Source organism: Saimiri boliviensis, chromosome X, assembly GCF_048565385.1.
Source record: "Saimiri boliviensis isolate mSaiBol1 chromosome X, mSaiBol1.pri, whole genome shotgun sequence".
NCBI classification, from domain to species: domain Eukaryota; kingdom Metazoa; phylum Chordata; class Mammalia; order Primates; family Cebidae; genus Saimiri; species Saimiri boliviensis.
In genome coordinates, this window is record NC_133470.1 from 5,290,598 (window position 1) to 5,305,349 (window position 14,752).

Sequence of the window (14,752 nt, forward strand, 5' to 3'; positions counted from 1 at the left end):
TAGATCGATGATAGATGGATAGAGGGATAGAGAGACCTGATACATAGGTAGAGAGATGACAGAGAGATAATGGATAGAGATAGATGACAGATATAGATAGATGATAGACAAATGATTAGATAGATAGATAGTTACAAATTAGGGGGAAAGTCTGAATATGTACAAACAGATGTATGTACCAAGACATACCCATGGACAACAATGTGATGAGAAACTGGGGTAAAAATCCTCAGGCTTCATCTATAAATATTTGTTATGTAATTCATGGTATTATAGTCTACGACATGCTAATTAGAAAGAACAAGGTAGATTTTTGTGAACTGACACGGGAAGATCAACAAGGCTTTTTTTTTTTTTTTGAGGCAGGGTGGAAGAATATTGCTTATCATTTGATTGGATTTATGGGGAAAAAAAAGAGCTTTTACTCTGTAAAAGTATACAGGAAAAGATACAAGAATACCTGTGAAAATGTTAGCAATGAGTACCCCTGGGTAGCTGAGAGGTAAGAAGAAATGGGAGTTTTTCACATTTAATAAATGAGTCTGTACCACATGAATGTTTTAATCTGAGAACACATTCAAGTACTGTGAAAGGCAAATTGTAGGCTCCCCAAATATTTCTGTATCTTAATCTCAGGAATCTGTAAATATGCTACTTTGCCTGGCAAGGGGGAGTTAAGGTGGCAGATGGAATTTGGGTTGCCAACGAGCTGACTTTACAGTAGGGAAATTATTCCAGAGTATTTGGATGTGCCCAGTGTAATCATAAAATCCCTTAAAAGTGGAAGAGGGAGGCAGAAGGGGAAGATCAGAATGATTCAGTGTGAGAAGGACTCATCCTGTCATGTTGGCTTGGAAGATGGAGGAGGCTCCTTGAGCCAAAGAAAGCAGGTCACCTCTGCAAGCTGGAAAAGTTTCCCCTTAAGCCTCCAAAGGGAGGGCAGCCCTGCCAGGGTGAGCTGTGTCAGACTGTGTTCAGAAACGTAAGATTATAAAATTGTGTTGCGTTAACTCACTGTTTGTGGTGATTTGTTACTGCAGTGTTAGGAAACAGATATTAGTATGCATGATGTAATTAAAATAATTGTCTTTGTTGTATGTGGTACTGGAGCTGGAAATGATGTAGATCACCTTGGGCTCCCTACTTGAAGTTCTCACCTGTCAGACAGTACACACTACTCCTGGGTTTTGTTGTAACTATTTGTATGTGTCACCTAGGAGCCCCATATCCAGTCTTGGTAAGTCAAGGACTATATCTTGTCAGACAGCATCTCACTCTACCATTTTTAACAAGTATCAAACAGCCACTATGGAGAACAGTATGGAGGTTTCTCAAAAACCTAAAAATACAACTACCATATGATCCAGCAATCCCACTGTTGTGAATATATGCAAAAGAAAGGGAATCAGTATGTTGAGCAGATGTTTGCACTCTGAAGTTTGTTGCAGCAAACTTACATCTTACATGTATTGATTTATGTCTTATGTCCCCCTAAAATGCATAACACCTAGTTGTATAGTTGTGGCCTGACCACCTTGGGCACATGTTCTCAGGGTCTTCTGAGGGCTGTGTCACAGGTCTTGGGTCACTCATATTTGACTTGGACTAAATTTCTTCAAATATTTTACAGAGCTGGACTCTTTTCAACAGTGGCCGCCCCTAAGTGCATCCCTAGGTTGACAAAGCTTTGCTTTTGGGCTCAAATAAGTTGCCTTCCGTATGAGAGAGGTGAGTGCAAGGCCCCCTCCCTGCCCCAAAACTCAACCTTTGTTTCCTGTGACTAAAGCCTCCCAGCCTAAGGATTCTGGACACACATCAAGAAAGCTCCCTTGGAGCCAAGTCCTAATGTCCTGTGGGGGGCAGGGAGAAAAGACAATAACCCTACAACCAAAAGGAAGCCTAGCAAATGATTTCTTAAGTCAGTAAAAAAACTCATGCAAAAGACTTTGTATAGACACCTCATCCATCTCCCTAAAATATGCATTTCAAGTTCTCCATTGTGTTTTTGGTACCGTAAAATGCATGTTGATTTAAGCTGTTCTCATGTTACACAGTGGGGTTGCTTTTGGCCTCTGTGAGATGTCAAGCACCTTGGCAGGACCCAGATTCCACTCCCTATGAGAGTCCTCAGCATCTTCTTCACTTAGTGTAGGTGCTGGGGTTGTCAGCAACTGAATGAAGCTGATGTTTTGGCTTTGGGCCTTGCTAGAGAAAGTTGCCATTTGCCCAAATGACAATATAGTACCTGTAAAGGAACAGAAATGAAGGTACAAAGACAGGCTGTCTGCACAGTGGTGGTGAACAAATCTTTCCCACACCGAACTGGGAAGGAAGTGGCTTTTTATTGGGCCGGCAGTCTTGGCAGATTCGCGTCTCAAGAACTAAGCTCCCTGACTAGAAAATCGTGGCCTGTTTTAAAGGCTCACAATCTTAGAGGGTACATGTGAGAGGGTCGTGATCAATGAGGTAAGCGAGGGGTACGTGACTTAGGTGGAGGTCTAATCGTGATTCAGCAAGAACAACGCATTCCGGGGAAGATTCCTCCATACCACGCTTTATTGAAAAAACAATAATACCGTGTCTTCAAACTACTTCTCAGTCAATAAACATTTCTTATGTTGAGAGTAATTATGTAATAATTGATATACATATATGTATATGTATAGTTCACATTTGAGACAGTTCATTCAATAATCACTTATTTCTATACAAAATGTGGTAAGAATATTGGGAAACATTTGCCCATGAAAAATACCCATAACATGCATCTTCAGTTTATAGCCTGATTTGACTTGGCAGATATTTTGCACTCAGAAGCGTGGGATTGAGCCAAATCTAACCTCACCACTTTTATTTTCTCAAAACCTGGAATATTTAGTCATAGCAATCCTGCAAAAGGGATTTCTTTTTAATTATCTTCTTAAAACCTTTAGCATTACAAATTCATCATTCGATTGGCTATTTGCCTGGAAGTTTTCACAAGTGGGAAAAACGCCAAAATTTGCAAACCCCAGGGTAGTGAATCACTGCAAACAAAACTGATGACTGTATAAATGAAATAATTGTTGTCAAGTCTTTGACAAAGTCCTTAAAAGTGTGTCTCCTGATGTTTCTAAAATTTATTCTGAAATTTAAAAACGTTCTTTGTAAAATGAAAATTATTATAAATTGTCCCCTGTTACCTGGATAAGGAAGAGAAGACAGAAAAAGGAATAGCTTTTGTAAGAGAACTTTGGGGTTAGCTATATTCATTAGTATACATGCCAGTGATCAAACCTAAGGAGTCTTGCAAGAAAATTAGGTGCAGTCAGATGGCAAGTATTCAGTTCTATATGGAGAGTCTGGACAACTACACATGGCACTGATTGTCTCTCCAGCTGCATAGTAGAATCAATTCATGACCTTTCAGTACATCCTTCCATCCAGATTCTGATGAATCAGTAAAGTATAGCTCAAAAAAACAAAAACAAAACAGAACTAAAAACACTTCGAAGACATCGAGTTACATTGACGTTTAATTTGCTCTCCACCTCTACATGGGTAATATATTTCTATCATATACATTTCATACATACACATCAAATTTCATACTTATATTCATAGGATTCCATACATATATACACAGTATTTATGCATACTTACAACATATTTTATGATAAATAGATTCTAATGTATACATAGTATCTCATGCATACATGTAATACATAGTACTCTGCATATAAATAGTATTTCACGCAGAAATACAGAATATTTCACACATATATGCATTCAATGCATATATACAGAGTATTTCATACATGCATGCATATTTACCCATATATTTATATATACATATATAAAAACATGTGCTTACGTGCTACAAGCTATGTAGTATCTTTTGCAACTTGTCCTTATGGGAGGACAGTCTGACAGAAAAGATCAGTGGTTAACTACAAGGACACAGGAACTCAATGGCCTGTGTTTATTTTCAGGCTCTGCCATTCAGTAGCTATGCGACTTCGGGCTATTCGCTTAAATGCTCTTTGCCTCACTGTCCTCAGCTTTAAAATATTGCCAGTCATAGGGTGGCTGTAGAAATGAATGAAAGAATGCCAGTAATACACTTAGTGTACCTTACAATTAGTGGTTCCTCAGTAAATGTTAGCTGTAGAGGTTAATTCTATTAGTGGTCTCTCAAGCAAACTACAACAAGCTACAGGCAGGGCCTTGTGATCCATCCTGTGGCATACTGAGGTGAACCACTCCGCAAAGGAATGTAAGATACTTCCCATTATTCATAATGAAGCCAATTGCATTTGATTGGCTGCTGTTTGAGATGGGAAAGGAAATTTGGAGATGAAAAGGTCAAGTCAGCATCAGTTTTGGATTGCATGATAGTCTGGTGCTATAAGTATAATGACTGATCAATGCTAATTGGCTGTCTCTGTAACTGCCCTTAAATCACTACCAGCTGCCCCTTGAAAGCTATTTTACAAGGCTCGGAAAAGAGAAGTCGTTTCTACTAATAATGCTCTACAGCATCCCAAATTATATTTGACTAGCCCTATATTTTATCAATATTTCTCAGGATAAGTTCCCAATTATACTCAAAAGAAGATTAAAAGAAAGATGCCTGTGATATCTATACCTATATTTATCTACACGTGTATGTATTTCCATGCATTTTCATGTCTGCATCTATATATTTATATATAACTTAATCCAGGGAACTTGAGAAGAAAAACTTCAGTGCATTCTGGTGAACTGAAATAAAAATGTGATGCATCAGTATGACTTTTTGCTTCTTCAGCTCTGCAAGCAGGAATGTTTCTAACATATAGTTTCTATAGCGTCTGGAAGAGTGGTTTGCGGCACTGGGCACATATTAGAATCACCTGGGGACCCTTAAAAATAGCACTAATGTCCAATGTCCATACTTCCCTCCTGATCTTTAGGTGCCAGAGGACACTGGACTTCTTAAGAGGTCTCCGAGGAGTTCTAACAGGCAGCCAGTTTTGAAAGCCTCTGACCCAGGGTCAGAATCGTGCTAATAATCAGAGTTAGTTGTGGAAAACTCAATCTTTAAGTATTACCTTAATCTGAAACTCGATTATTCTTTCTACTTTGAGTAACCTTTAGTTTTCTTACCAATAAAGGATTTCACTGTTCTTTTTATTTTCTCAAATCCGTGTCTAGACTACAAATGTGCACCAGGATTCCCTCAGTGAAACGATTTTTCAAATCTATAGACTTTATGTACTCACACATTTAGTTTCCTTGGACAAGATGGATTTTTCTATACAAACTTGTTATGTGATCAGCCACTTTATGAAAAAAATTCACTTACAGAAATTGAAGATGGCATCACATGCATATTGAGTCGATCATTCCTAGAGTGTTAAAGTTAAAATCAGCACAAAGTAAATTGCACTCAGCCCTAGGGAAATGTGCACAAATATGTAATACCTCCTTAAAACTAATTTCTTTAAGTCATTGTGTGTCCCTTAGATATTCATCTACTTAAAACACAATGACTCATTTGTGTAAACAAGTTGCAAATAATTTGTGTGTAAAATTGAATAGCACCAAGTACACACAAACTTCCACACATGCACACAACTGTATGTATGTAAAACCTATAATATCTGAAAAAAGGATATGGTTTATATTAATGTAAATTTCCTGGTTGTGATACTATATTGTAGTTTTGAAACTAAATGAAGGGTTCCGGATAATTCATAATCTCTATTGTTGCTTATAATTGCATGTGAATCTATAATTTTCTCAAAATACAAAGTAAAAAAAGAAGAGAGAGCAGGGGGAAGAGACATCTTTAAAGAAGATTGGCAAAAGATATAAGGCTTGGATTTGAATATCAGTTTCATAAAACACAGGGAGCCCTGGACTCCACATTGTTCCTTATCAGTTCTAGTTCTCCCAACTACTTCAGTTTCATATGTAGAATATATGTAACATTTACTCGGGAATATTTATTGTGTTCCAATTTTAAAATTTGCTGTGGCATCTAAATCAGACCTCTGGCCCTTAGTTATTATGCAAAAGAACTGTAGTCTTCAGTACTTATGTCTTTGGTTTCACGGTCTCTCCTTCTCTCCCCACTCTCATCTTATTCTATCTTTGCCTTACTTTCTAAATACCTCTTAATTCTGTTTCCATTCTTAGATTTTGCTTTTCCAAATTCTTCTTACTCTGTTCTCTATAGATTAGAACCTTCTATTACACAGATCTTACATAAACTGCTCAGTTTTCCTAATGTCATTCTAAAATTCATTCCATCACTGCCAGGGATTGAATATCAAGAAGTGTTGGTATAAATACAAACTAATGCAATTTCCTATTAGTTGCTTTAAATTGTTTCAGGGATTACTAACCTTCCACCCCCAGTTTAGTGATCTGGCATTTTAATTTTTTTATACGATTCACTCAATTTTTTTTTTATTTTTTTAACTTTTACTTTAGGCTCAGGAGTACAAGTGCAAGTTTATTAAATGGGTAAACTCTTGTCACAGAGGTTTGTTGTACAGATTATTCCATCACCCAGATACTAAGCCTAGTACTCATTAGTTATTTTTCCTGATCCTCTCCCCGTTCCACCTTCCACCTTCAAGTAGGTCCCAGTATCTGTTGTTCCCCTCTTTGTGTCCATGTGTTCTCATCATTTAGCTCCCACTTATGAGTGAGAACATGTGGTATTGGCATTTCTGTTCCTGTGTTGGTTTCCTAAGGATGATGGCCAGCAGCTCCATCTATGTTCTTGTAAAGAACGCGACCTTATTCTTTTTTTTGGTTGTATAGTATTCCATGGTGTGTATACACCGTATTTTCTTTATCTAGTCTACAATTGATTGGCATTTAGGTTGATTCTATGTCTTTGTGACTGTGAATAGTGCTGCAGTGAACATTTGTGTGCATATGTCTTTATGGTAGAATGATGTATATTTATTTGGGTATATATCCAGTAATGGGATCACTGTGTCAAATGGCATTTCTGTTTTTAGCTCTTTAGGGAATTGCCACAGTGCTGCTCACAATTGTTGAACTAATTTACACCCTAACCAACAGTATATAAGCATTCCCTTTTCTGTGCAACCTTGCCAGTATCTGCTATTTTTTCTTTTTAATAAAATGGCCATTCTGCCTGGTGTGAGATGATATTTCATTGTGGTTTTGATAAGCATTTCTCTAATGATCAGTGATTTTGAACTTTCTTTTATATACTTATTGGTCACATACATGTCTTCTTTTGAAAAGTGGCTGTTCATATCCTGTGTCCATTTTTTAATGAGATTGTTTTTTCTTGTATATTTGTTTTAGTGCCTTATCGATGCTGGATGCTGGATATAAGACCTTTGTCAGATGCATAATTTGCAAATATTTTCTCCCATTCTCTAGGTTGTCTGTTTACTCTGTTGACAGTTTCTTTTGCTGTGAAGAAGCTCTTAAGTTTAATTAGATTCTATTTGTCAATTTTTGCTTTTGATGCTTTCGATCTGACATTTTTAGACATGCATACACACGTGGATTTTTCAAAGTACTGTAACATGACCATCTTAACAGTAATCATGAAGTGACTGGCAAAATCCTTACATTGGGTGGGAATACCAAGGCAGAGAAAGGATAGGCAGACACACTCTCTGTGTTTACCGCACAAGAGAGGGCAACATTTTTATTCTTTTTTTTTTTGTTTTCTTTTTTGACAGGGTCTCATTCTGCCACCCAGGCTCTCATTCTGCCACCCAGGCTGGTGCTCAGTGATGTGATCATAGCTCATTGCAGCCTTTACTTCCCGGGCTCAAGCAATTCTCCTGCTTCAGCCACCCAAGTAGCTGGGACTACAGGTGTGCACTACCATATCCAGCTAATTTTTAATTTTGGGGGGGACATGGGGTCTATGTTGCCCAGGTGGGCACCAAGTGATCCTCCTGCTGCAGCCTCCCAAAGTGATGGGACTGCAGGCATGAGCCATCATGCCTGGCCTCTTACTCTTTAAAAAAATTTTTCTTGTATCCCCTGCAGCTTTTTCTCCTTCGATGCCATGCTCCGTCAGTGGCTAGTATATGTAAAAGTTGTCTCCAATTTACAAGAAAGCTGCATTCTCTGGACTCATTTGTGTAAAAAATATACCTCCCCAATGTAAAAAATACTAAAAATATACCTTGGGTTTTCAGTTCCTGCCAGGACACTCCACTGGCCCTAAAATCCTGTTTACCCTGTGATGCAGCTCAAGAAGTACAAGAATGTTAATGGAAGTTGGATTCTTATTGCAACCTTCAAGTCTGATCTCTGGGTCAGTAGCCCCAGCCTCTCTGATCTTTGATGAAGAATGGAGGCTGGAGACCAGTGTGAGGTGACCAGGCTGTGCAGCTGATTGGCTGGGGTGTAGCCTCAGACAATAGAGTGGATAAGAGGTCCCAGGAAATTCAGGCCTCAGAGACCGAAGAGAGTCAAGCCTGGGGCCGCTGGCATGGGTGCTCAAGTTGTAGGGTGGTGGCAGCAGCTATTGAAATAAATCAAAGTATTTCACCCCCAAATAACCCTTCTTTGACATATTTAGAGATGGCTGTTCAGAAGGCCTATAAATACCAGCCCTACAAAGCTGTCTTTTGTGGGGGAGCTTTGCATCTGTAGATGTAGAGAAAATCTGCATTGATGCAGCCAAGTTTTCTCTGACACCCACTCCCTGTCCCCAGTGCCTGGATCTAGGAAAAATTCACTGAAAGCCTGACACCTTTAAGGTCTGAAAGAAACAGTCACCATCTATTCTCTCTAAAGGCTGCTGAGAGGTTTCATCTGCATAACAAGAACACCTTTGCTAATCAGGACTTCTCCCCCTCCCATAAATTGTGTTGCCAGGATCCCCCACCCATTCTTTCTGTAACCTCAAGATGGCAAAAAAGCATCAAGCAATCCTCCACAGATAGCCTTGATAGGCTGCTTCCATATCTCTACCATTGTGAATAGTGCTGTGATAAACATACAAGTATCTTTTTTATATGATTATTTTTTCTCTGGGTATGGTGGGACTGCTTGGTCAAATGATAGTTCTATTTTTAGTTCTTTGAGCAATCTCCATACTGTTTGCCATAGAGGTTGTGTTAACTTACATTATCACTAACAACATACAAGTGGTCCCTATATACACAATGGAATACTATTCAGCCACAAAGAATGCAATCGTGTCTTTTGCAGCAACATAGATGGAATGAAAGCCATTATCTTAAGTGAAATGAGGCAGATACAGAAAGACAAATGCCACATCTTCTCATTTATAAGTGGGAACTAAATAATGTATACCCATGAACGTAGAATGTAGAATAATTAACAGTGAATACTTGGAAGGCTGGGAGGGTCAGAGGGTGGGAGAGTGGGAGGAAAGAGAAATTACTTAATGGGTACAATCTATATTATTTGGGTGATGAATACCCTAAAAGCCTTTATTTCTAATGATTTTTTTTCTTAGGCATTTGTTTCCAATTCATCAGCAGGTATGGGTCAATTGCATGTCAAAGTGGGGATGTACAAGCCTCTCAAAACTCTTCTTAGATATTGGAGATTTAAAGGCTTCCATAGTAAGAAGTATTGAAAAACAGATACAAGTGAATGCTTATTGGCACTGCACGTATCTACAATTTTAGGAATAAATTTTGGTGGCAAAAAAACCACAACAGCCTAAAATTGTATATCCTTGACTTAAAATACCACTAAAACTATCAGGAGTTACAACTGTAAACATGATGATAGAAGTCCAAAGTGTTGATTGTCAAATTCCAAGATACTTTCATTAGGATGAAGTGCTGTCTTGTTAACATTTACCAGACCTCGCAATCCATTAACACCGACATGGAAAGAGGCTTTTTGAATCTCCTTGGCAGCAGAAGTGGTCAATTTTTTTTTTTCTTAAATGCGGGAACGTTTCTTTTCTTTCTTTTTTTTTTTTTTTTTAATTTTTGGAGACAGGGTCTTGCTATGTTGCCCAGGCTGGTCTCAAACATTCAGAACTCAAGTGATCCTTCAAATTCAGCCTCCCGAGTAGCTGAGACTACAGGTGCATTCCACTGTGCCCAGCAAAAATGTTTATTTAAGAAATAAATGAGTCGACTACTTGGTCTGGTTTAAGGATACTTTATTATTGAACCAGTATGTACAAACTCTAACATGAAAATAATGAGTCACAGAATATCAAGACTATTTACAATACTTTTTTGTTTTTTACAAAACATTTTTTACAAGATTACTTCTCTCTAAATAACATGACAGACATACACAAAAATCCAACTTTTTTATTACATACATAAATAAATATTGACTTTAAATGACCACTGTAAGGACATGAATTCTACAGACCATTTGAATGAGAAGGTAGCAGTTTTGTTATCTGCACACTACAATATAATTAAGTAAAGGGGAAAATAACTTTATATAGACCTCTGTTAATCACTCTGTAAATCATATAACTCACTAAAATATTCAGTAGAGGTAAGACAGTCATGAGAATCTTCTCCGTACCTGATACCGAGTCTGGCCATGCAAAACCATAGTAAGAGTCAACATCTTTATAGATCTGTTTATATCTTATAATAAACTTTAAAGTACATGCAACAGATATTTAGCTATTGTATTCTGCTTATAATGAGAAAGTTTATATAATAAGTTTTAGAGTTATTTGCAACCACAGAAATGAGTAAACTTGAAAAACCACGGCATAAGAAAGGGCATTAAATAAATAAGTCAATATCACAAATGACATTTATGGATACATAGGGCAAAATTAGTATTTGTACTTGTATAATACAGACACAAGTCACAATTCGGTCTTTTAATCAGGTTGTTTAGTGGACATAAAAGACACAGTTTAGGCCTTTGAAGTCAACCATAATAACATCTTAGCTGTCCCTTAGTTTTTGGGACTTGCTCTAGAAATTTACTGGGTTTCTTATAAAGGCCAAATTCTCATCTACTGAGTAAAGATCATTCTCTAGCAATGGTTCTCAACCAGAGGTACCGACCCTCAGGGGGCAGTTGGCAATATCTGGAGACATATTTGGTTGCCTTAACTTGGGGGAGGGTGCAACTGGCATCTGGTGAGGAAAAACTGTGGATGTTACTACAAACCTACAGTGCACAGGACAACTCCTCACAACAGAGAACTATCCAGCCCCAAAAGTCAATAGTGTTGAGCTTGAGATGAACCCCTGTATACAGTCAGCTATGTATCTAAGGTTTTCAGGACATAGATATATTTCTAATCTTTGAACTTCGTTTACACATGACAAAAAGTTACCTGCCAAAAACTTTATCTTGTCTACCACGTCATATTAAAATAGTGAACGACTGAAAGGAGCACACGTTGGTTTGCAAGCATAATTCTACGGCATTCCAGGTAGAAAAACAGGGTAACTCAGATAAATCATCATTAAGGAGTAAATGTTGTAAATAAAAATAATGCATGTAACTGCAATGTGTATCAAATTAGCCACCTGTATTTGATAACAATATTTTTGATGAGCACAATTCTTTAAACAGTCAATGGCATTACTGGATATATTTTTCTCACATTAGAGAAATGCATCTAATTTCAATAAAACATATTACAGAATTAGGAACCAAAACTATGTTTGTTTAAAAACATAGATTTTAGCCTTTATTGGAGCAATCATATTTTTAAAATTCAAAAAATTGCAACTATATTTTTGATCATTTGAGTAATATTGGAGCTTATTAAAATTCACAAGAGAAACACTTATTACCCCATTAATAGGGTTTTTCTTCTAATAACACCAAAAAAATTTAAATTATTTATAGCAAAATTAGAAACCCATAAGAGCTGGTTTAGATTTTTTAAGGGAGATGTAAGCTTCAGAATCACCATATGAACTAAAAATATCTGTCCAATCTCTATTACCCAGATAAAAGAAGCATTATTAAATTTTATAAAATTAAATTTATGTAATAATTTAATAATATTTTGTAGCTATGTATAGACTCCCAGCATTTTTAACTATACAACAGTACAAAAATTTGCTGGCATCAATATTTGGATTTGTTCATGACAAATTCATGTGAAAGATAAACAGATAGTCAATAACGAAAAATTTTAATTTTCAAAATTTTAAGAACTTGAAATTCAGATGCTGGTAATGGCAGTAGAATAAAGCATAGTTTTAGAAAACATATCTATGGTATCAGTTTATTCAAGCTTAGGGATGTTTTTAAATGAAGACTGTTTTCCATTTTCACCATTCAAAAATTATTAGAACCAGGTAATTTCACAACTCAGTGTGATAAATCCATCCCAGCTGTGACAGTAGCTGCAGAAAACCGTTCAGAACCTACATGAACTTTCATTCTGAGGTGTCCAATTTAAGTAACTTGTACAAGGCTGCAAAACATTCCTGCAATATCCACTTTTCATAGAGTTTAACACACAGGAAACAGGTTTCAATATTTACTATTGGGTATCCATGTTTATAAATGTGTTTCCTAAATACATGCATCCACATCATAAAAGTACTTTCTCTGCATTTTAATTTGCTTTTGCTTTTAGACACTGCAGTGAAGCCCGTGGAGTCAATAACTTCTGAGCTATCCACTCTTCCCAGGAATGGTCAGGCATATGCATGAATTCAGGAAACAGTAAAACAACAAGAAGCAAGTACGATTGTCAAAATCTAAGGATAAGGTTTCTGATTTTCTGTTTTACTTAGGTAGGTGATGACATGAGAGCACCTTTCTTTTACAGTGTTTAATTTTGACAAATCACTCTTTTCTCAGAATCAGCATTGATGGGGAAAACATATGATCCTCATGACCATTGGTGAGCTATGAAAATGATTTCTTCAGGGATTCATGCTCAAGGTATATTCATGTATATACATGTGTCTGTGTGTACATAGACATGCATATCTATGCACATTTCAAACCATGTATGTGAGTGTTTTTTCATGAAAAAAACAGTATTAAACATCTCTGCATTTTAGGTTGTTACAATACACACTGCAACACTCTATACTGATAACATGTTTTGACTTAAGTTCATGCTACAAGGGAGTAATTTGTAGCATAAAATTTTCCAAAAGGTAAGATATAATAGATTTGAACGCATATAGATGAATTAAATGCAAGTAACTGTCCTTCTCTATCAATCAAAGCCATTTTTTATAACATTACCAATAAAATTCTAGCATACAAGAGCTTGCTTTAAGAAAAGACAAATCTCTGCAAAGATCTAAACATGCTCAATAGTTGGGATTTTATTCATTTGAAGCAAGAAGTTTTGTGAATTTTCAGATGGTGAAACAAAAGTGCACCAACAGCTATTATCTGTATTGAGGAAAATAAGGGAAAATATAAATAAGATAACATATCAGGAAAATCTCTCACATAATAGGATCAAATATTTAAAAGCATCCCCAGGAAATAATTTTCATTTCTCCAAGGTAAAATCTGGTTAGCAGCTTATTTCATTGAGTTTCTCTGTTTTGGATGTCTTCTGTAAATCATAATTTATAGAGGGAACTCTCATTTACCTTTGTGTAAAAAGCAGCATAAGGTACTTAAAGTAGGAGCATTTTTAGATTTAAATTCACTGGTATATTTTAGATTACGTATTTTCATTTACAAATCACCTAAGATAAAAATGATCTTATGAAAGATTCAAATAAACAAAGCTGTATAATCTGATTTTTTCATATCAAATCAATAATTTAGTCAAAAGTACATTTGATTGATTAGATTTATGCTCAGTGTTATGTGTGAAATGTGTATTTGTTACTCTACTTTTTTGTGGGGAGTTTGGTGCTCCAAATTCAGGGAAAACTGAGTTATGCTGTAATGCAATAGAAATGAGCGACACCATACATGAAAACAGAATTTAGAGTTAAACAGGCCTATTCTTAATTTTCTCCATTCTTGTAGGGAGCTGGTATCTGTATTTACCAGTCTACAGTTTCTCACTTGTCTCCAGATGCATCCGTGATTGACAGAAGTTCTTCCTGCACTAAAGTCACATAGGAGAGTTGGGGCCTCTGAGCAGTTCCCGTTGCCTCTGGAAGTATGCATGCCTCGTGGCCAAAGTTCAACAAGCTTACACATCTGTGCAATTTTAAAAAATCTTCTTGAATAGTTTAGTATCTCTCTGGAGAAGGCTTGTAATGATGTGGATGATGATGCTTAAGATGAGATCCTAAAAAGTGACAAAATGTATCAGTCACATCCCTTTATACATATCAAATAAATGATTGAATTACTTTTATTTGTAGAAAAAACACGAGACCCAGGCAAATGTTCCTTCCTATGACCCTGTCTTTCCTATTCTGAATCTGAATGTACAAACATTCTTTCTCTCCTTTCCCTGTTTTTCTCTTCCTCCTTGATGCCTTCCCAAACCATAAAACAAGAAAAAGAAAACAAGTTCCTTTCCTTAAGCTCACAATTATTCAATCAAACCATAATCCTTTCTTATTTGCTCAAAGAAGTTTTAAAAACTATCAACAACTTTTGTTAAACGGAATTTCTATGAAGGAATATCAGAAGAGCATTTTATCTGACAAAAATTTTAGAGGCTATCAAGCTCTCCCATTGTGATAGTTTTTGGTGATAGTTTTTGTTTTCCTTTCTCTCTCTCTCTCTCTCTCTCCCTCTCTCTCTCTCTCTCTCTCTCTCTCTGTTTTTTTGAGACGGGGTTTCTCTATGTTGGTCATGCTGGTCTTAAACTCCCGACCTCAGGTGATCCGCCTGCCTCGGCCTCCCAAAG

At 36.7% G+C, this 14,752-nt stretch overlaps 1 protein-coding gene across 1 annotated transcript in view; it reads right to left on the bottom strand.

Moving 5' to 3' along the window:
- Window positions 1-10,058: 10,058 nt before the first annotated feature.
- Window positions 10,059-14,752, bottom strand: part of ANOS1 (anosmin 1) — a 195,427-nt gene continuing 190,733 nt past the window's right edge. The window contains exon 14 of the mRNA XM_010336194.3: window positions 10,059-14,182. Within this exon, the coding sequence (XP_010334496.2) occupies window positions 14,124-14,182 (59 nt within the window). The 3' untranslated portion in view covers window positions 10,059-14,123. The remainder of the gene's footprint in view (window positions 14,183-14,752) is intronic.